This window comes from Cervus canadensis, chromosome 24 (assembly GCF_019320065.1).
Source record: "Cervus canadensis isolate Bull #8, Minnesota chromosome 24, ASM1932006v1, whole genome shotgun sequence".
NCBI classification, from domain to species: domain Eukaryota; kingdom Metazoa; phylum Chordata; class Mammalia; order Artiodactyla; family Cervidae; genus Cervus; species Cervus canadensis.
Genome location: NC_057409.1, coordinates 14,962,982 through 14,986,328, shown reverse-complemented (window position 1 = coordinate 14,986,328; position 23,347 = coordinate 14,962,982). Strand labels below are relative to the sequence as shown.

At 53.6% G+C, this 23,347-nt stretch overlaps 1 protein-coding gene across 3 annotated transcripts in view; it reads right to left on the bottom strand.

Annotated features, from left to right (window-relative positions):
- ZNF362 (zinc finger protein 362) overlaps positions 1–22,872 on the bottom strand; it is a 43,226-nt gene extending 20,354 nt beyond the window's left edge. The window contains exons 1-4 of one of the 3 annotated variants that reach the window (XM_043444974.1): positions 22,739–22,872; positions 8,897–9,021; positions 3,494–3,557; positions 3,083–3,329 (exon numbers count right to left, since the gene is read on the bottom strand). In XM_043444974.1, coding sequence (XP_043300909.1) covers positions 3,083–3,329; positions 3,494–3,557; positions 8,897–8,934 — 349 coding nt within the window. In that variant the 5' untranslated portion in view covers positions 8,935–9,021; positions 22,739–22,872. Of the gene's footprint in view, positions 1–3,082; positions 3,330–3,493; positions 3,558–8,896; positions 9,022–9,147; positions 9,569–22,738 lie in introns of those variants that run through there. The other 2 variants (XM_043444975.1, XM_043444976.1) reach the window with 2 other exon arrangements.
- Between the last annotated feature and the right edge of the window lie 475 nt (positions 22,873–23,347).

Genomic DNA, 23,347 nt, shown 5'->3' with positions numbered 1-23,347 from the left:
AGCCACCAGGGAAGCCCATCTAAGCACTAAATGAGTCTGATTATCTATAACAGGGGCACTTTGGAAATCCGCCCAACAAAAAACAGACAAACATAAAACTCTGAAGCACAAAGATGTTCACTACTATTGTCATTTATAACAGCAAAATTCAGAGGCAACTAAAATATGCAATATTAGGGAAGGTTTCAATAAATTGTGATCAATTTTCTCTACTGAATATCAACTGCCCAATAAAAAGAAGACTGTTTGTAAAATTTAAAAAAAAAATTTAAGGCACAGAAAAAGTTAAGTAGGAGATGAAGATGCACCAACATGTGATATGGATGGTGGAATTAGGGGTAATTTTAAAACATTTTTGGGGGCTTAATTTTCTGATTCTTTTTTTTTTTTTTTTTTTTGCGACCCCGTGGACTGTAGCCTACCAGGCTCCTCCATCCATGGGATTCTCCAGGCAAGAATACTGGAGTGGGTTGCCATTTCCTTCTACAGGGTATTTTCTGATTCTTTGACAATAAACTTTTTCTTTTTTTAAGTTCTGTATTAAAAGTTATTGTTTCAAAAACAAAGGGACTAGAAACATTTATAACATCAAGAAAAGTACACAAAAAAATGAAAATGATATCTCTCATACAGTTAAAACCACACTTTAAAAAAAAAAAGAAACCCAAAATTTGTGCACTGGAAAAGATAATATCTAGAGTTGACACAGGCGTATGTCATACATGCTAAGAGTGTAGGCTTATCAACCTTAATAATAAAGGGTGCTCTGGCAACAGCCATTAAAACTTCAAATGTACGTAACTTTTGACAAAGTAATTCTAATTCTAGAAATTACCCATAAAGAGATAATTATTTGCACATGAGCACAAAGATCTGCGTACTTGGACCTCCATACAAAACAATGATCAGACAAAACTGGACACAGTTTGCTTATCCTCACCAGGGGCTGTGTAAAGAGACATGGTTCATCACAAGACGAAGAACAGGGAAACCACAAAGACAAGACAAGACATGCAGTGACGAGGAAAAGAATGCCAAACTGGGCTGGCAGGTGAAAAAGCAAATCATACACAGCATGAACCCACCTATTCAAAAACACACATATCCAAATGACACATGTATACACAGACAATGTGTGTGTGTGTGAAAGCACAGGAGTAGATCTGAAAAGAGACACACCAAACTAAACTATGTATAAATTGTGCTTCTCTCTAGGGAGGGCAAAGAATTTGTTGGTAAAAGGAGATTTTCATACGCTATCTGCTTCCGTTATTATTTTGAATGTTTTACCTGGTGAATTCATCCATTTTTTACATCTGTGATTAAAGGATAAAATAAAATAAATACAGAGAAAACATATGAAAATGCTAACAATAGTAGGACAAGGGTTAATTTTTTTTCCCTCCTTTCAGCTTGTCTGCAATTTCTAAATGTTCTATAATGACTAGGAATTACCTTTATAATAAAAATGCACTGAATATGTTTATGATAAAATTGTGAGTAGGAAAAGACAGTTAAAGGCATGGGTACAGCCTTACCACAAACTCAGCAAAACACACCCCCTGCACATTAAAAAACAAACAAAAACGATGGAAAAGGAAGGAAATGGACTAAAGGCTCTCTAAGCTGCTGGGTTATGAGCTGGGGGTTATGATTTTTTTTTCTTAGTTTCTCTTTTTTTCCAATTTTCCCTTAATATGCTTATATTACTTTTTTAATATTACTTTTATAATGAAAAAATAAATTTAATAAGGTCATAATAAGGAGGGAACGTGCAGAGGGTGGCTGGAGGAGGCCTGGATGGGGAGGCTCATGGGGCCCCAAGATTCTTGGGCATCTCTGAGAGGGAGGAAGGAGATGGGGAGAGGTGTCTGGCTGGCAGCAGGGGCCAGCTCGAGGAGGAACAATGGCCCAGTTACAGTGGCCACCAGGAAAAGCCTGTCCAGCAGGCTCTGAGGTGGGCACCAGGCAGCCCAGGCCCATAATATTGCCTAGGATGTCTTCCCAGTCCGCAGCCTCAACCTATCCAGGACTGGGCTCAGAGTCAGTCCCCCACCCCGCTCCTCCGACGATTCCATCTCACTGGCAAATGCCTGGGAGTCCCCAGTGCCCACCCTCCCACTCCTCACCCCTTCATCCAGCCCCGCACTCAGCCCTGTGGGCACTTCCTCCTCCTCATCCCTCAGTTCTTTTCCCTTCTCTCCATCCTCTCTGCCGCTGCCTGGCCCAGGCCACCACCCTCTCCTGCAGCTCTCCCTGCCTCCATGCCGGTCTCCCACCAAGCCACGTCTCCACCTCACAGCCAGAGACCCAGCTTTCTAACCTCACCTACTTGCACGGGCTCCCACTGCCCGAGGGTAAAAATCCAAACTGCCCAGGTGGCCCTCGGGGTCCTTCACAATCTGGTGCCTCAGCAGAGCCCCGACAGACCGACAGGGTTCACGCCTGGGCTCTGGAACCACACTGCCTGTCTAGGCCGCTTACTGGCTGTGAAACTGGGCCGCAGCTTGCTCATCTGCTGAATGGAGACGTTAGGGTGAACCACAGGAAGCTGCTGTTTTTTGTACTTCAGCCTGTAAAAGGCAGCCACCCCACCGAACGGGCTGGGAGTGATAACGCGAACACTGATGAACACAGATGCTCACCTGGAGTTAGCTGCCACGTGATGGTGATGATTCTCATCACCCTTTGATCTTCCCCACCTTGGCGCTGTCCTACTCTTGCTTTCCACACACATCCTCGCTTTGCACATGCTGCTCTATCTTCCCTAATCAACCACCAACTCTTCCTCGCGTGGGGACCCACCAAAGGAAGTCTTCCCTCACCCTTCAATCCCCCACACAAGTCTGGTTACGGTTCTCCTCTGGATTCCTGAAATTCTCTGCGTGGACTTGGCTTCCTTGACCGGCAAGTGACCCACCCTCGGCCCCCTCTGGCCGGCTTGGTGAAGCAGGTCAACAGGCTACAGGAAGCCAAGTCTGGAAGCTCCACCCCCGTCCCAGGCGCTGCCTGCCCCGCCCCGCTGCGAGCGACACGGCCACGCCCCTCCCGGGTAGTCCCCGCCCACCCGGCCCCGCGGTACCTGTGACCGTGCTGGTGGCCGGCCGCGCGTGCAGCGCCACGTCGGGCTGCGGCACAGCCTGCGGGTGCAGGCCCGGCACCTGCTGCAGCTTGGGCAGCGACATGACCGCTTGGCTGCTCTCGGCCGGCGCCGGTGGCACGAGCAGCGGCTGCTGCGACGAGGCCGACGTGGGCGGCAGGTGAGGCGGCCGGATCTTCTCCGCCATCAGCTGCTCCTTGATCTTGTTAATCAGGACCAGGTTGTCCAGCTAAGGGAGTGAGAGGAGAGGGACTGAGAGGGCTGGGGCCGTCCCCGGCCCCGTCCCCGGCCTGCCAGGCCACCCGCGAACCCCTCCTCATCCCGCAGGCAGCAGCCAAACCCAAGCCGCTCCGAGAAGGGGAGGGCGGCGGGAGGGGCGACGCTCCGTCTTACCTGGCTGGGCATGGTGGGAGGAGGGGGCCAGAAGTAGGGGTTGTTAAATCGAGGCTCGGCCATCCTGCGGGGAGAGAGCGACTGTCACAGGGAAGAGGGCCCTCCCCATCGGCCAAGGGTGAGCTCCCATCAGCTATGCCCGCTCAAGTCTGGGCCAGTGTCTGGGATCCCTGCCCCCGTGGGACCCTCATCCCACAGCAAAGCAGGACTCCCACCAGGCCCAAAGAATCACACCTCCAGGCTGAAGCTCTGGAATTCACTGTTTCCCACAGTGAGCCCCAGAGAGCAAGGTCCTATCTGGAACAGAGCACCCCCCAGCTCACCCCTCCCAAATCACCCTGATGCCAGTGGTCTAATCCCTGTCCCCCCACAGAGACCCTAGGCTACAGAGCCAACCCCATGGATTAGACACACAAGTCTGCTGCCCTGGGACAAACTGAGGAGTTCTGGGCCAACCTTGTCAATGGCCGCAGAGCAGAGGCAACTGCCCCTCCCTGATCCCTGCCTTTCTGACCCACAGAACACAGCGGGCAACTTGGGTCATCAGGTAACAGCCTCTGCGAAGGGCAATTTGGCAGGATGATTTACGGGGACTCAAATGATTTCAGTTTTGCCCTTTGACCCAAGGAATTGTACCTCTGGAAAGTTCTCCTCAAGAAACGAGCATGGCCAGGTACAACATTCTGCCTATAAGGATGTGTCAGAACACTGTACTTAAGAGGGGAATGAAGAGGCCTGAGGCCTGGGGCCCTTCAGTAGAAGAATGTGACAATTTGTCTGGTGGCCCTCACCTCTCGCAAGTTCCTGTGCAGTGAGAAGGGCTTTGCAACAAGGGCAGTACAAAGGGTGGGCCTTCAAAGCTATCTCGGTCTTCCAGAGGGCTCACGTCTTCCTGTGGCCCTATAGTAAGTCAAGAAGTGACTTACAGAGACTGTGCTGGACAGGGGCATTCCATGAAGTCTCACTCCCTATCAAATTTCTCTTCATCTGTCCCTTACAGAAATCACTAACTAAATGCCTACTGCTATTGGTTGCTTACATGGAACTGCTTCTTTTGACAGGCAAGGCTGAAATGAAGTGTCTCTAACCTTTTTTCCTGGCCCTACAAGTGGGAGTAGCCCTACTGGAATTGCAGGCAGAGGGTTTCAGGAAAAAAAAACCCTCTGTAAGGATACAACCCAATCTCAACACTTTAAGAAAGATCTTTTATATAAATTATCGCTTGTGATCTTTACTCAAGGAGTAGTCACAGGAGGTACTATCTCACTTTTTGGTGAAGAAACTGAGGCTTGGAGAGAGGAGAAGAGATCTGCCCAAGACCATAGGGCTAGGGTGCCAAGAGTCAAGACTAGACATCAGATTTGCTCAGGCTGTTTCCTCTGGGGAATGTGTTTTGCAAACCCCAGTCTTTGGTGGAACAAATATCCACTTGCATACGACTCAATACCTGTATATGAAAGTCTTGCCTCTCATTCCCAGCCTGGGGGTCCGTTTGGATCTGAGTCTGGTCAGCTGGGAATCAGAGTGCCCTCTTCTCGGGTGGCCGGGCAGCTCTAAAAGCCCTCCTGTTTCCGCCATCCACAAACACCAAGCTGCCCTTCTCTCCACCCATCCCTCACAACCCAATACCAGAAACACTTCCTGCCTGGAGTTCTCCCTGACTGCTCCAGGTCCCTGGAACGTCTTTCAAAGACAGACCTCAATACAGTAAGAACAGTGAGGAGGCTGCCATTTACTAAGTACCCACCTTGTGCCAGGCACACTGATACTAAAAGGCGGGTACGCTCCTCATCCCCACTTTACAACTGAAGTTCAGAGAGGCAGAGTGACTTGGTCAAGGTCACACAGCAAGTAAGCAGTGAGCTGAGATCCCCACTCTGCCCGACTCCCAACGTCCAGCTCATCGGCCCCTCAAGCTGTTCGGAGGAAGGACAAAGCATCCTGACTGTAGGATTGTGGACAGGCCCTGTGTTAGGATGGCATGGCACCCACTACCCTTCCATTCAGAAGTCTCAGACCTGTCCCTCCCCTGCTGTTGTCCACTGGGGAAAATGTGAAGTCATCTGAGCTGTAGAGCCAGGGTAGGGAGGCTCCAGGGCTGAGGGAAAGGGGAGCTGGGGAGCTGCTCAGAGAGGACTGGGAAGTGAAGACACCTGTCTCATTCAGCTTGGCATCACCAGTGCCTAGGCCCAAAGGTGATCAACAACAAGGTGAGTTGCAGGACAGAATGAATAAATTAAGGAATAAATAATCAGACTCATTTTAAAGGCAATCCCATGATTATCCACCACCGCTGATGGTGTACAATGCCCTCTGTATCCAGCAGCATTCTCACCAGAGCCCCAGGAAGCCGGGAAGATCTGCACCTCCATTTCGCAGAGGAGGAAGCTAGGACACCACCAAGGAAGCCCTTACTCCTGGCCACACAGATGGGGAAACAGAAGAAAGCACTGCCCAGCAGTGTTGGGCATCGGCAATCTGAGCCTCCGTTTTTCTCATCTGTAAAATGGGACTGACCCAGGCCCCTATGCCTCTTTCCTGCCCTGGCCCAGGGCTCTGTCCACTGTACCCAACCATTCCTCAGACTGTTTCAGGGGAGCTGTCCTTGCCTCCTCTTGAGTTCAATGCCAAGTCCAGGCTTCCCAAAGCCCCACCCTGGTCAGGAAGGTAGGGGGTCCCATAGCTGGGATAGAGCATCCTCTCCGCCACTTATCAGACCCCTGATCAGGGAGGGAACCACCCCTAACCCTGGACAGGGAGCAGGGTCTGCCATGGGTCATGGAATCTGATCCACACAGCATTTACTCCTCTGTGTCCTTCTCGGGTTGGGCTTAAGGAACTTCATGATTTGGTCAGTGCTCCAGGTCCTGGTGTACATCTACCTGTGTTAGCGCAGGGAAGGCGGGCAGGGGGAGGGGTGGATTTTCTGAGCCCTTATTGAGGGCCCAGCTCATTGCCAGACGCACATCAAGAGCATCTCACATGAGCCGCTCAACAAACCTTCGAGTTGAGTGTGCATCTGTGCAGTCCTAGGACCTGCAAGACAGGGTCGGAAGGTGGCTGGGGTCAAACCAAGCCACACAGACCTTGTGTTGAGAGAGAGATTCTAAGCAGGAGAGAGATGGCTGGGTATCTGCTTAGGACAGGTGTACAAGGCAGAAGGGCATCCATCCAGGTGGAGGCAACAGCTTGAGCAGACGTGGAGCAAGTTTGGGACAGTGAACAGCTACCCACTAACACCACGGAGACCTGGAGAGTGGTGAGGTGGGGAGAGACGGAGTCCAGCCAGCAGCGTCCTGAATGCTGTGCTAGTGGTTGGGAAGGAATGCTGGCTGTGAGGAGGCATCAGGGAGTGTGCTGGGCGGGGCAGCCAGGTAGTTCAGAGGACCAAGGTCAGTGGGAGGAGCCTGGGGACAGTGCCGAGGGACAGAAGAACTGGGGGCAGAGGAGGCTGAGTGTCCAGGCCAGACGGGCAGAGGAGACATGCTGGCAGTCGGGCAGGACATGCAGACTGGGCTTCAAAGCTCCAGACAGAAGCCAAGACTCTGAGCGGTGGGCCTCAAGATACACAGCCCTGATCCTTGCAGTAGGGCGAGCAAGGTGTCATTTTGTTTTTCTTGCTCAAAAAGGTGAAAAAAGTCGGATGGGTCAATGAATGAAACACCTTCTAGAGCCACCCACCCGCCCATCCACCCATCCATTGGTTCTGGATACATCCTCTGGGCCAAACTGGGGACTGGTGGCTGGGGAACCGAAGGCAAAGAGAAGAGCCCTGTCCTCTGGGGGCCCCGAGCTAAGTAGAGGAAGCAGACACGTGACCCAGAAGCTTCTGTGAAAAAAAGAATTTTGGCCTATGAGACCTGCCACATGCCACCAGGGACCTCCATGTGGTCAAAGCCCATGGGCCATCTCCCAGTCCTATCCTTCATGGCCTCCCAGCCACCCTGACCCTCGGAGATCAGTGCTGTGAGCCCTGGGTTCCACATCTTCTCAGTCTCTTTCCCAGCTTGCACCCCCAGAGCCTAGGCTTCTCAGGGTGGGCGGGAGCCTCCTCCTTCCACCGGCCCAGTCCCTGGATGGTCCATCCACTCCAGGGCTTTAAATACCAGATAATCCCCAGGTCTCCACCCCTAGACCTGGCTGCCCCCAGGAGCTCCAGGACCACTTTCCAGTTACCTCCCTGACCACTCATGGGCTGTTCAGTCTGGACTTGGCCTTCCCCTGGGATAGGTAATCCTCTAGCCATCCAATCTGAGTAGGGCATCCCAACCTACCCAGATGCTCCTGCCATGGACCCTGACCTCCCCCCACCCAGCTCAGACCCACCACCAGCCACGTCCCCAGGATTCCATTTCCAAATTCTCTCAGATCCACTGCATCCTCTTCACAAATCCTAGCTACTGTCCCCTCACCTGGACCATGGACCTGCCTTAGTTGGAGCCCAGGGCACCCAGGTTCAAATATTGGCGCCAAAACACTAGCTGTGTGATCTTGGGCAAGTCACTTGTTCTTACCCCACAAGTCAGGGATAAGAGCCCAGAGCTCAGGATGCAAAGAAAGGATCAGGGAGGACTTCCCAGTGGAGGTGATACATGCTTTGGGTCTTAAAGGATGAGTGGAAGTTAGCCAGGCAGAGAAGGAGTGGGGAACATTGCTGGTGGAAGCAGCAGTCTTAACAAAATCCCAAGGTGAGAAACAACACGGTGTGGGAGGGGAGCTAAAGTGATCAGCGTGGACTGTGACACAGGACGAGCCTGGAGCCATTGGCCACGGCTAGACCTAGAAAGGCAGTTCCTGAATCCGAGGCCTGGGGTCTAGACTTGAAGCATTGGGTGATGGGACAGAATCTGTGGTTTACAAAGGCCCCTCTGCCTGCTGAGCATAGGTGGGACTGGAGAAGCCAGGAGAGGAGGCAGTGGGAGGGAACCGGTTGAAGGTCCCCAGGGAATGGAACGGAGGTGAGAGGCAGGAGCCACCCTGGGCCAGGGAGGAGAATGACCAAGGAGGCCTGGCTATTTGCTTAAAGTTGGAGGCCAAGGGAACATGCAGGCTGCCCCCCACCACCACAGTGTGGCCTGGGAGGTCCCCTGGATACCGACGCAGACAGACAGGGTCACAGGAACATGCAGACAGACAGCACCAAACTCCGACAGACACAGATCTATGATCCGAAACATGGACAGATGGGGACACGGCAACTCCCGTGAGCGGGACCCCACAACCTCCAGGACAGAGTCACAGGTGGATGCTATGACAGGAGGGTGGGCGCACAGAGCCCCCAGGCAGACCCGGAGGGAGGCGGTGAGGGGCACTCAGGGGAGTCGGGATGAACACGATGCCTTCGTCACCCAAAGAACAAAGCCCTGGTGGACAGGTTTCAAGCTGCAATCGCAGGCTCCTTACCTAGAGGATCCTTTCCCACTTGGTGAACTTCTACTCATCCTTCAAGACCCAGCTCAAGTGTTCCCTCTTCTACGGAGCCTTCCCTGAACCCCCAGTCAGCCACTCCTCTGTGTTCCCAACAGCACCTTGTATATGGGAATAACAATAACAATAACAATAAAAATGGCAGCTACTTTTGATTTCAACACCTACTAAGTGCCAGGCACTGTGCTGAGTATGTTACACGCATCATGTCACTGTGAGATATGCACCTAACACAAGAGGAAGCTGCAGCTCAGAGAGGTCGACCAACTTGCCCAAAGTCACACAGCCAGCAAGTGATGGAGTTAGGACTCCACCCAGATCTGGTTGCAGCAGTGCAGGGGTGGTGCAGTCGTGTTTCCCTGGGTGACTTCCCCACCAGACTCAGCTCTGTACACAGGTAGAGCTGGTGCTCATTCACTTCTGCCACTCCTGTGTCTAGTCCAAGGTGGTCTCGGAAACTCTTTGTCGAATGAGAAAGTACAATATCGACCATCTTTTCCTGAACACTTACAGTAGGCCAAGAAAGCTATCAGGGCATTTTATAGCCATTATTTAACTGTTGCAATAGACCCATTGTACGTATGAGAAAACTGAGGTCCAGAGAGGTTAAGTAACTTGCCTGAGGTCACAGAGCTGAGTCTGGATGGCAAACCAAGTCTGTCTATCACATTTTCCCAGAAGAGTGGCCCCTAAGGGCAGCCTAGCAAGCTCCACAAAGGGGAGCTAGGGGCAGGGGCACTGAGGAAGGGGTACACCAGGTGCCAGGCCCTCCCACCTGGGGAGGTTCAGGCCTGGACAAACAGTTGCAAAGAAAACGGGGCAGCTCAAGGGGAAGGTGATTAGCTTTGCCCACTGCAGGACAGAGGGTGTATTTAAGCAACTTTTGTCCCACCCACCCCATCCCCAGGCCAGCCCAGATACGTTAAAAAATGAGATTTGTCCAGACCCCATGGCCACCGGGGAACTAGCTCCCAACAAGCAAATGGGAGAGAGCAGGACCCAAAACTGTCCAGATACTATGATTACAAGGAGGCAAAAATAAAAACCTGCGTCAGAAAAAGCAAGCTGCGGGGAACCACGCCCAGAGGGAGGCTGGCAGTGCTGGGGGAGGCGGCTGGAGCTAACCTGGTTTTTTGTCTTTGTTTCTCTGATTTCCAAATACTCTGCAATGTTGTTGCTTTTATAATGAAAACAATAAATTTATTCTTTAAAAAAGGAAAGAAAGTGGTTGGTAGCCAGAGGGGAGGGGTGGAGCAACAGACAAGGGTCTGGAGGCAGCGGGGAGCAGGCAGGATCAGGGTCAGTGATGGTGGGCGCTCAGCTGATAGTCACATGCCAAATCCCGCACAGGCCCCATCCTCCAGGCACACAGGACCGAGTGGGTCCTGGCAGGTGTCGGCCAGGATCCACTAGGAGCATTTCTACCACTTTCCTTGCCCTGGTCCCGGCCCCCTTCTGCTCTGGCCTCAGCTATTCCAAGATCCTCCTCCGAGGGACCCTCACCTCTTCCCACGCCTCCCATTCTGTTCTCCTATTGCAGTCCCTCTGCTATTTCTAAAACACAAATCAGATCACAACATTCCCCTCATGAGAATCTTCAATGGCTCTCTCATTCCTTCCAGACCAGGTCTGGATTCCTGAGGCCTTCCGTGACTGGCCTCTGCTGACCTCTTTGGCCTCACTGGCTGTTTCCACCTTCTGCTCTGCCCAGCCAGATCAAGGGCTTTCCCAGTGCTCCACTTCCCTTCTCACTTCCTCACCTCTCCCTGGAACTCTCTGCCCTCCCCCATTTCACTGGTTAACTACAATGTATTCCTTAGGCCCCAGTTTAAAGGCCACTTCCTCCTGGAAGCCTTCTGGGACTGCAAGGCTATGTTGGGCGCCCCTCTTCTCTGTTCCCTCTGTGCCCTGCATTTCCATCATCAGACACTTGTCATTCCATTTTCTGTTTTCTCATCCATCTCTGCTGTTGGACATGCTCTCTGTCAGGGCACAATCAAGGCTGAGTCATTTACCTTTAAGCCAAAAAGTACCTGATAAATGTTTGAATGAATGAATAGTCTAAGTAGAGGGAACTGAAAGTGTCATGGCCTAGATAGAGGAAAGTCCCCTCCCCATCCTCTGAGTCCCCGCCACCACTCTGACACTATGTTGTCCCCTGTGTTATACTCTTCCCTATTTCCTGTATCTTCCTAATTGATCTGAGAAGAGATTGTGTGCTGTAGACTAGCAGACCAAAAAAGTTATTAACAGCTAATAAACATAGAAAATGGTTCTGCTTCCCTAGCAGCAAAAATTAAATGAGCTTCACACGTTAAAATAGCAAAAAGCAATAAGAAAATGGTAATACTCAATGCTGGTGAGGGTATGGTGAAATTGGAAGTCATTTCCGAAAACAATCTGGCAATAATGTGTCGTGAACTCTATAAAAATGTTCAAACCTCCTGGTCTAGCGATCCTATTCTTGGTCATCTGTCCCTAGAAAATACCTCAAATATAGACAAAGCTTTATGCACAAAGCTGTTTGCTTCAGTTTTTTTTTTTTTTTTTTTACAGTAGCAAAAACCTGAAACAGCCAAAATTTTAAACAATAGGGGGATGGCTCTGTAAATCATGTTACACAGTGACACAGTCTATAGTCATTGATAATAGCCAATGTTTACTGGCATTGTAATGACTCATTTAACATTCATATCGACCTCACAAAGATCTGAGGCACAGAGAAATTAGGTAACTTGCCCAAAGTCATGCAGTGTGTGTGTGATTTGAACTCAGAAAGTCAGGCTCCAAAGCCCATGCTCTCCACTCTGACACTAGATCCATTAGAAAGGATTAAAACCACCCTGCAGTCATTTAGAAAACACTCATGATACAACAATAATTGGGGGGGGGGAGAGTTTTAAATTATTTGTGTAGATAGAGCAATGACATCTACATAAAAACCAGGTGCTGGAAGAAAAGATAGGAAGGAAATACCAAAATACTAGCACTGGTGTGTTTCGGGCTTGGGGTGGGGACAGAAATGGGGTAGGTTTTGGTTTACTTCATTTCTCTATTCTTGACTTTTCTGCAGTGTGGCTACATGACTTTTTAAGGAGTATTTTTAATAACACTAACAGTTCGGCCAGTTTTGGCCAAGCAAGACACCCCAGCCCCCGCCTATGGCCCCATTAGGATTCTGGCCTCAGGCCCTGCAGGTCTACCCAGGAGACCTGGGCTCAGAGAGGGCCAGGAGCTTGCTCAACGTCCCACAGTAAGCCTTGAGCCCCCAGCCAGGAGTGCGGTCAGAAAGGGATCCCCCTTTCTTATCTGGGGACTTTGGGAGCCAAAGTCAGACAAAGGAAAGCCTGCCCACTTTCTCACTCACTCTCCTGTTTAAAATCCTTATTGGGTTGCCATAACTCTGGGAGCACAGTTCAAACTCTCCAGGGTGGCCCAGAGGCCTTTGTTAACGAGGCCTTGCTGGCCACATGCATCCAGACAGCACCCCACATGCCCACAGCACCCCTCCCTCCAGCCTCACTACACTACTCTTAGGTTCCCAAAACAAACCGCTCTCATGCCACCATGCCTTTGCACAGGCTCTGCCCTTCCACGTGGGGGCCATCACCCAGCGGGAACCTTGTCAGATACCCATCAACCATCAAGAGTTAGGTGAGGTGTCACCGCCGAGAGGAAACCTTCCTGATCGCCACCCCCATCCCAGGCTGTATTTGCAGCCTCTCCCCTGAGCTCTTGCACTGTCCTGGGCTCCCCCTCCACCGCAACCAAAACACTGATCCCACTACCCTAGAATGGCCCGGTGGCTTATCTGCCTGAGCCCCTGGGTGGCTGTGAGCCTTCCAAGATCAGGGCTTGGGTCTGGTTCTTGGTTGAGCAACTTCCTGGACAACCCTATACCCGGACTCAGCAGCACAGCCCACTCGGGCTCTTCCCTCAGGTCTCAGCTGAAGGTCACTCTCTGACCCTCTCCTGTAATACACGCCCCATGGCCCTTTGCACTCCCCCTACCCTGCCTCTGTATCTTGGCTCTAAACATACCCCTCCCCACCACTGCTACCCTTGAACACAGGGTTGAGAGCCTGCCGCAACCCCAGAGCCTTGCACCGGACACACAGTAGGTGCTCAAGTGCCTAGTTCACCCTAGCTGCTCGATAGATGGTCACTGAAGAAACACATGGGAGAGGGTGTGTCTACATGGGCCTCAAAGATGGGGACGTTTGCCAGGAAAGTGAGAGAGCAGAGGGAGAGCATTCCATGCAAAAACCACGGATGCAAAGACATGGGAAAAGCTGCTCGCTTCTTAGGACAGCAATGTGTTCTCAAGTATGCCCCCTGCCCTGGAGAGGGGGCTTCCCCAGTGCTTTAGCAGTAAAGAATGTTTGATCCCTGAGTCAGGAAGACCCCGGGAAATGACAACCCACTCTAGTAGTCATGCCTGCAGAATCGTATGGACAGAGGAGCCTGGCAGGCTACAGCCCATAGTGTCGCAGAGTTGAACACAACTGAAGTGACTCAGCACACAGGCACGCTCCAGAGCGGGGCAACACTGGGGTGCTGGGGTAAGACTGGGCTAGGGGTAGGGGTGCTCCTGAGAAGATGAGCTCATCCCACTGAGGGATGAACAAAGACTGCATGAAGGTGGGACTTACTGTTGGAGGGAAGGGGAGGTGTCAAGAGAGATGCCAGGGAAGGGCAGGCTGGGTGGGAAGAATGGTATGTGCAAAGGCCCTGAGGCAGGAAAGCACACAGCATCATGTTGGTCTGGTGTGAGCCCAGTGTGAGCTTCTCATGGGCTTCCCAGGTGGTGCAGTGGTAAAGAATCCACCTGCCAATGCATGATGCGGGAGGCACAGGCTCAATCCTGGGTCGGGAAGATCCCCTGGAGGAGGAAATGGCAATCCACTCCAGCATTCTTGCTTGGAAAACCCCATGGAGAGAGGCGCCTGGAGAACTACAGTCACAGGGTCACAAAGAGCTGGACACGACTAAGCACGCACCACAAGAGCCCAGTGTAAGAATTCGCAGGGGAAGGAAGGCAAGGTGGCCAGGGCAGTTCACAAAGGGCCAGAGTTCCAGGCTTAGACACTTAGATGAAAGGCCACGTCGGGCCATGTTCAGGGGTCCCTGAGCTGAGAAAGGCTGTGGTCAAGGTTTTCAACAGACGGGTCATCACAGGGCCAGAAGGATGGCCTGAATGGACAAGCAGAAGTTGGTCTAGGAGAGAGAAGCTGAAGTTTCCCATCTTCCCAGCACCTCGAGACCCCATGTGTTCAAAGATTTCCTCCCACGACCCCTCTGCCCTCCATATGCCCCTATTCTACACAGCCCAGAGTCCCGAGTCCCAGCTGCTGCACCCCACCCCACCCCCAAGACCCAGGCCAGCCTCGGAAACTTGCTCCTGGGAACTTCCTGTGAGGAACTAGGCTCCCGAGGGTCCTGGATCCAATTAGGCTGGGTTTCCGCAGCCCTGCGGGGCTGGGAAGGGCTGTTTTCACTGTGAGGCTGGGGCTGATCAGAGTGGAAGGGGGCTGCTGCCTGCGCTCTGGTCAGTGGGAGCTGGGGTGCCATACCCTCCCCTCCCAGGCACCCCTCTCCCACCATCGGCCACCCAGACACCCAGGGTGGTAATCCTCTCTGGGAGCCCCAGCGTCTCTGCCAGGGAACGGGCTGTAACAGCCTTCTTGGGGCTGAGAGGACATTCCGCAGGCTTTGAACCCATGCCCTCGCTTGCTGCCGTGTCCCCTGGGGACCCCCAGCTCCCATCCCCAGCGGGAACTCCTTCTGCCAGTGTGAAATGACCATAATAATAAGTCACTGAATGCTTCTTCCATCCCAGGCACTGTTAGGTGCTTTACAAGCATTTCTCAATCAGGCTCCTAATGACCCCTGTGAGGTGGATGCTGTGAACATTTCAAAATAAAACACACATTCAGGAAGATGCCTGGAACAAAAATGAGCAACTCGACAACTTATTACAAAGCCCACGTCCAGGGTGCCCCAAAGCCCCCACCCATGTCTATTCAACTGCAGTCCCCCACACCCCACAAAGATTCCACCCTGTTGGCTTCTAAGGCAATCTCTCCCTTGCCTGCCTGGGTTCATGAATGAGACTTGGAGAGGATGTAACCTGCCAACCATGCAGCTGGTGGGGGCAGAGGGAGCCCCTTCTGTCCGCTGGCTGTGTGACCTTTAGCAAGTCCATTTCCTCTCTGGGCCTTTGTTCCTTCCTCTATAAAACAAAGAGATGCAACTAAACCACAGCCTGGGTTCTTGGACCCTCTGAGGGGCAATGTGGCCACTGAGTATTGAAGGTACAGATTCTGGAACAAGACAAGGTCAAAGCCACAGAGACTGTTACCAAACTGGGATGACAACAGTATCTCCTCAGCATCACTGTGAGGGTCCGATGAGTAAGTAGATATAAGGTCTTTAGAACAGAGCCTGGTCCGTGGTAAGGATTCCGTGTTGGCTGCTGCCGTTTTGCTATGAGGCTCTCCAAGGCACATGGAAGCCTTTCCTAACCTCCTGAAGACTCGTGGAAATGGGACCAACCAGAGATGTCAACTGGGCTGGGGGCGGGGTGCAGTTTCTCAGGACCCATGGGGCTGCCCAGTGGCCTTGTGGAGAGTCAAGTCTGGGATCAGCTCAGCACAAAAGCCAGCTGCTGAATGCCAGCTGCGGCCTGGCCCCCAGGAGCTTTCTAGACAGGTCCTTGGGGATCCCAGGCCGGGAACCCCCAGCAGGCAATCAGAGCCTGTACTGGGACTGTATCTCAGGACCCCTGGGGGGCAGCACAGACGGAGCCCAAGGCTGGCGTGGCGGCCAGCAAAGTGGGCCCTGAGCAGAGCACAGCAGCGAAGGGAGGGCTAGGCTAATCAGAGAGCGGGATGGGGTTGGTCTGGGCTGGACATGTTGGGGGGGGGGTCAAGGCCACGGAATACCTAGCACAGGCCCTGGCAGACCAGGCCCACCTCCCCCAGGTCTCATGGCCACCACCCTCTCCCCGACTTCCCACCTCGGGGCCTTCACCCCTGCTCTTCCCTCTGCCTGGAATGCCCTCACCTGGAAAACTTCAAGCCAGATCACTTCATCCCTGAAGCACCTCTCCCCTACACACACCATCATCATCACTGGGTACGGTAAATGTAAAAGCACCAAGCTATAGGACAGCCCTCGTCATAGGACAGTGGTTCCTTTCCAGCAGGTACCAAAGTCTGTAATCATATCCTCAGCCGTGTTTGCCTCAAGTCTCCAGACCAGGGCGGTGACGACATCGGTCCCCGCCCCCCCCACCAGTGTCCCCAGCATCAAGCAAGGGGCCTGGTACACAGTAAGCACTTGACAAGTATTGCTGAGTGAAGGCAGGAGGTCCAGGCAGGCTGCAAGCAGATCTGGGTGGGGCATGGGCACACATGAGTGCACAGGTGTGCGGGAGGGATCCTGTGTAAGGCCAAAAGATCTAAGGCCAGTGTAAGATGCACTGACGTGTAAAACACGTGTGCAAGTGTATGGCTGTGTGCAGGTGATAAAACAGCATGCACATGAGTGTGAAAGGACCCAAGCAGGGGCAGGCAGGCGGCTGTGTGTTGGTTCCTGGGAGGCACAGGTGGGTATATGACTACCACGTGTAATCTGTGGGTGGCAGGAGTGCATGCATGTATATCACATGTGTGGACACACACTCTAGCGGACTTGTCTTCTGAATGCCCGGCTCCTATAGGCCCAGTTCAGGGTATCTCTGGTAGTGTTTCTGAAATAGCCGGGCAGCCCCTCAAACTGGCAAAAGTGGCGTAGGGGAGGTAGGGTCAAAGGTGGATATGGAAGGACTGGGGGTGTGAGTTTGTGTGTGCCTGATGTCCGGAGGGTGTGTCCATCCCAACCAGGTGCCCCCTGCATTGAATCCCAGAAGCTAAAATGACTAGATTATCCCCTCAAGGAGCATGAAGCCTTTGCTCAAAGCTCAGAGAAGGACTCAAATGATGAGGACTGCCCCCAAGGACATTCTGCCACATGGATGAGGCAGGGACAAGGCAGGATGCTGTGGGCCCCAGAGCCAAATCCCCAGGCCTTCCCCACACACCTTAACACTCAACACACCACTCAGCCCCCTCCCCAAATCCTTAGCAGCCTCCAGAGCCTGACCGCAGTCCTGGCAGTAGGAAGCCGAAACCACAATCCCCAACACATTTCCGCGCCACCCACCTCTCAATCCCACCCAAGTCCAGGTGGGGCGCTGGGCCTTCTGCAGCCCTGTGCATCAGGGAACATTCCCCACCAAAGTGGAGATAAGGAGGGCGGTGTGACAGAGGGAGCCGCTACCCTACCAGGGCTGTTGCTGCCTTTGACCCCAAGACACATACCATGGCAGCCAAGTGGCACCTGGGGAGAGGAAAGCCCATCAGGCAAGGCATCCGGAGGTGTGGGTGGCCCTGGATGAGGCCCACACCTCTCCTTCCCCGCTGCAGTCTCCCCAGTGGACAGACTGAGGTTTGGCTGGCTCATCTGTGAGGTCTGCCTTTCTTCAATTAACATGTGACTTTGGATCGAGTGGTTCTCCAAGAGCTGGGTACACATGGGGCTACATGGAGACATCATTGTCCTGTTCCCATAAGTACACCAAGCCTGTCCAATATCCTGGACCAGAGCCAAGCACGATGCTACAGACACAGGAGGGGCTCGGGAGGCATGTATGTCTGGTGCCAGGTACACATACAACACCAGGCACCGGGTGGCCTGCCCCCAGGGAGCTCACAACCCAGTGGGGAGAAAGAAGCTACTACAGTCACAAAACCACAAGGTCAAAGGCACTGGGAAACCATAACGCTAACATCACTTCCCAAGTGTTATTCACAGGATGGGTGCAGCACTTTACCCTCTGTAAAGATGATCTTTCCAGAAATGACGATGGTCTGACAAACGGAGGCTGGGGGGCCTGGTCAGGAGGGAACTCCCCACCACTCTAGCGGAGATCAGAGGCCCTCTTGTCAAGGATGTGGGAAGGGGGTTCCCGCTCTGCGCAGGGGTCGGGTGAGTTTGGGCTTCCCCTCAACAGCTGTGGGGTTTTAAGGCGAAGTCCTGGAGTGCTGGGCTCAAGTCACACAATGCGCCTGATGAGCTCTGTGGACTTGGCCAAGTTACCTCCTGTCTCTGTGCCCCCATTTCCTTAGCTGTAAAATGGGGGTGATAACAATGAGGATTAAGCACGTCCATGTTTACAAAGCCTTTTGGAACATGGCCTGGCACAAAGTGAGCACTTGGGGTCACTAAATAAATAAGGCAGTGAAGAGCCTCTACATAAGGGTCTAAACCCCAGATCGGGGCTTCCCTGGTGGCTCAGTGGTAAAGAATCCTCCTGTGATGCAGGAGGCTTGGGTTCGATCGCTGGGTCGGGAAGATCCCCTGGAGAAGGAAATAACAACCCACTCCAGTACTCTTGCCTGGAGAATTCCATGGACAGAGGAGCCCGGGGGGCTGCAGTCCATGGGGTAGCAAAGAAGTGGATAAAACTTAGCAACTAGACAGCAACAAAAAACCCCGGGCTGGATCAAATGCGGACTCCAGTGTCAAAGGTTCTGAGTCAGAAAGCTTCTCAGATGCCAAGTTCTGAGATTGGAAGAGACTGCGATTCTCAGATCCTGTGATTTAATCATCTCATTATTTCCTGACAACAGCCTGGAGCCTCCCGAGGGAGAAGAGGGCAGAGAGCTCGGTGTCACTTCATCTCCCAGGAGCTGCCCTGCTGCAGGGCTTCCGCCACACCCGGGCTCCCCGGCATCTTCTCACCTCCATCAAAGCCACGGCCACCCTGCGCTGGACCCACTTGCCCACTCACCTGTGTGGGGTTTAAGCACCTGCCAGCCGTGCAGACAGGTAAGAAGTGCAAATAAATAAGTACAGGAAGAAGTTTCAGATACTGGTAAGAGCTGCAAGGGCTGATGTGACCATGAGTGACAGTGGGAAGCTATTACAGAGCAGGTGGCCAGGGAAGCCCCAACTGAGTCAAAACGGGTGAAACAAGAAGATACCAGCCATGCAAGCATTCTAGGTTTGGGTGGATGTGCAAAGGCCCAGCCAATAGGCTTTGTATATTCGAGCTGCAGAAAGGAAGTTGGTGTGGCTGAACGTGGTGAGACTAGGAGACAGGGGAGCTGAGATGGAGGGGCAGGCAGGCCCAGACCATAAAGGGCCTTGTGTGATGTCCTCGGTCACGTCCAACTCTTTGTGACCCCAAGGATTGTAGCCTGCCAGGCTTCCCAGTCCATGGAATTCTCCAGGCAAGAATACTGGAGTGGGTTGCCATTTCCTCCTCCAGGGGATCTTCCTGACCCAGGGACTGAACCTGTGTCTCTCGAGTCTCCTGCATTGCAGACAGATTCTTTACCACTGCGCCACTTGGGAGGCTCATAAAGGGCCTTGTAGGCCCCTAAAGGACATTGGGTGTTTGGGTCTTTGAAATGCTTAGGAAATATGAGAAGAGTTTCAGCAGGGGAATGACAATGTTAAACAAGGTTTACAGGGTCCCCAGATCATTGGGCTCATTCTGAAACCATAACGGTTTTCAAAATCAAGGCAGGGCCTGACTTGGTAACCAACAATCCTTGATGCTCACCAAGGTCCTATCACGTGCCTGGCCAGGGCAGGGAGAGGTCGCAGACACTCTTGTGGTGGCTCCCAACAAGCCATGAGTCATAGAGATTACCCCATTTTAAAGATCAAGAAGTAGAGGCTCAGAGAGAAGAATGTGCCCAAAGTCATACAAGCCATTCACCACACTGTTAAAAAAAAAAAAAAGGATCTTGGTCCCAGCACCCAGAATCACCATTACAAGAGTATTTTCAAGCCTCTACTCAGAGAGACCTTCCCTGGGAACTCATGTGGCACCCACAAATACTGCCCAAGGTAGTGCTTTCTGCACCCTACTGGCTTTGGAGCCCTCAAAGACTGTACTTGTATATCACATGGCTATCCAACCCGGACTAGGTAAGCTGAGGACTGAATGGATGGATGGACAGATGGACAGGCAGATGAATGACTACTGAAATGACTAACCAATAAATTAACAAATGTACAATGAAAGAATAAAGGAATAATCTAACAAACTAATGAATGAACTAATGGATGGAGATGAAGGACAGAAGGGAAGGAGGGAGAAAAGAAAGGAAGGGACTCACAGAAAGGCAGGGAGATATCTGCCCAGGGAAGGGCAGGAGAGAGACTAGTTTTGGCCATTATAATGCCCCCGGCCCCATCACTACAACCAGCAACCAGGATATCCTGGGCCCAGTGGAGTCTCGCGAGTAGGTAGAGTGGTTCCCTCTCCCTCTGAGTGTCTCACAGAGAAAAGAAGACAGGAGACCATGGCTCTGCTCCTAGCTGGGACCCAAATTGCTGGGTGACTTCAAGCCAGTGGCTTCCCTTCTCTGAGCCCAGGTGACCTGTCTGGGCCTTTCCAGCTCTGATAGTCTTAAGGGGACAGGCTTCTACATTTTTTTTTTTTTTACACAGTCACTGAGGTCAGTAGATGAATCTGAAAGATCAAAAACTAGAAGTTAGGAAAGACACCTGTCCACAAGTACCAAAATCTACCCAAGAATAGGCTCCCTGGACAAGGAATCCAGAAGCCCGAGTTTAAGCCCTCCTCTGACACTGCTCAACCTCTCCAAGCCTCAGTTTCCTAAGTTTTAAAATGGAGTTAAGTATCCTCACCTTGACAATTTCATCCAAATGAGTTTCTGGGAGAACCTAATGTGATAACAACCATGCACTACACCCAGGCAGGATTATGATGGTGGGGGCAGGGGGACGAGTGAAGGTAGACATGCTCTTCCATTCCAGTCCAGTTCTGTCCAAAATGACTCTTCCAGGAGTCAAACCCCACCTCCCCTGCCACCCTGCCAACAGAGAACAGTGGAGAGAGCCCAGATATGAAAACCTGACATCTCTGTCTCAGCTCTCCTAATTGGCAGTGTGACTTTGGGCAAGTCACTTCCCCTCTCTGGATTTCAGTTTCTCCATCTGAAAAATGCCTAGCTTAGTTCCCCTCTGGCTCAGACATGCCAAGTTCTGCAGCCCTGAATCCCTAAACCCCAGCCTTCAACCCCTGGCTCTGCCTGAATTCAGCTCACCCTGCCCAGTGGAGCCAGAACACAGGAGTGACTAGAGGGGTCTTGCCTCCAGGAGACCTTGGGGCAGGGGTTAAACAGGCTCAGGGTCCTCCTAGGACAGACAGACTTTTCCAGAAGGGCAAGACCAGGACCAACCTGCCCAGGCGCCTTGGACAGCGCCAGCCACCCCAGACCTTGTAGACATTGAGAACCCTCTGTAGCCTGAGAGCCAGCAAGTCCTGACCTGTCCAGAGAGATGCTCCAGGAACTTCTCCCAAACTAAACTGCCTTCAACAGGGAGCCTCCAGGATGCAGGGCAAGGATGGCAGAGGCGATAAGAGCACCCCCACGACCACACAAACTCTCCTGCCCCTCCCTTCAGACAGGACCCACTGGGGCTGCCGGCCTGCCCCCAGCCAAACAGCCAGCCACCTGAGGGCATTCACCCAGATGCCACCTACTAGGGCCAGAAGGCCCACCAGGGGAAGGGGCTCTCGGGCAGGGAGCCACCCCCGCACGGAGGGCAAGATTTCCGCCTACAATAGGGCCCTGGCCACCCATGAAGGAGACAGGCCCACCCCACCCCACCCCCCACCGAGCTCACAGCTCTGAGGGTTGCACGCTGCTCCAGGGCACGGTGGCAGACAGCAGGATTATTTCCTCATGCCAAGGGTCTTAGCTGGAAACCCGGGGCCCTCTCAGAGCCCCTACTGCCAACCCTTTCCTCCAAATTTGAGAATACAGTTCCTTACAATGCCTCTTCCAAAAGACATTTCCCGGTCCCCGAAGCCCCCATCCCCAACCTTCCACAATCCCCCCCGCAGCTCTGAGGAAATGGGCAGTTAACTTTTCCCAAAAATCCCGCAAAGGCGGCTGGCTGGGGGGGAGAAATGCGCCCCGAGATCCTTTCGCGGCATTTCACCGCCTTCCAAAAAAAAAAAAAAAAAAAGCTTAAAAAAAAAAAAAAAAAACTTTCGGAGTTAACTTTAAATTCCCAACCCTCCCCCCCAAATCGCCCAGCGGCTTCCTTTTTTTTTTTTCTTTAAAGTGCAATTGCATTGTGTCTCACCTCCCCGAAAGGCTCGCGGCTCTCGCCAAAGAAAAGGAAAAAAGCCAACCCTTCGGGTGCCCCCTCTGCTTCCAGCCGCCTCTCCCACATTCTCAGACAGTTTTATTAAAATTTTCAGACAAAAGAAAAACAAAAATGGCAGCCTGGCTTATTTTTAAAACAGGACAGGGACGCCATATTCTGCAGATCTACAAAAAAAGGGAGAAATCCGGCACTGGCCGCTCCACCGGGCCGGCTGCAAAGTGCGCGAACCGCGCCGTTTGCAATCCATTTATTTGCATTAAGCCCCATGAATCATTGTTTACCGGAGAATTGCAGCAGGTTTGAATAGCCCGGCTTAAGAAAACACACACACGCGCGCACACCACACACACATACACACACACACACACATACACGCACACTCGGAGAACAGACCAGACACGCCGCCGGAGACACTTCCTACCCCGCGCGCCGCTGCCGCCACCGCCGCTCCGGGCCGGGCCCGAGGCGCAGGCGGCCCCGGGCCCTCAGAGCGCCCCGGCCCGCGCTGACAGCGCCCGCGCCCCGGCCGGCCCCCCGCCCGCAACTCCGCGCAACTTTCCCGCGGGCGAGTGCCCGCCGCCGCCGGGCCCGCTCCCCGCGCCCCGGGCCTGCACGGACCTGGCTGTGCTGGCGGCGGCTCCGGGACGCGGCCGCAGCCCCGCGCCCGGCGGCCCAAGCAGGGCCGGGCTGGGGCTCCGGCTCCGGGCTCCGGCTCCGGCTCGGTGCGGAGCCGCGCGCAAACCTTCCGGGTCGCCTGCTGTTCACTTCTGGGTTCTGCAAGCGCCGAGGCGGCGGCGGCGGGAGGCTGGGTCTGCAGCGCCGCGCGGCCCCCCGTGCGCTCGGCGAGCCCCCGCGCCAGGCGCCCGGCTCCGGGGGGGCCGCGTCGGGCCCCCGCCTCTCCAGCTGCGCAGCCCGTCCGGCCCCGGGGGCTCCCGCGAGTGGGCAGCGCCGGGCTCCGGCGACGGCGCGCGAGGGGAGGGGGCCGGGCGGGGGGCGGGGGCGGGCCGCGCGCTGGGGGCCCCACTCGGGCCCCGGGGCCTCGTCTCGCGCTCGCCGCCGCCGCCGCCTCGCAAAGTTGCGCGGCGCCCCCCGCCCGCGCCGCGCCGGAGGCAGAGCCACAAAGGAACTCCTCGCCCCCCTCCGCCCGCCCGAGCCGCGCGGGGAGGGCACCGGAGCCCGGCCCTAGGCCAGCCCCTTCCCCAGCGCTGGGGCTCCCGGGTCCCCGGC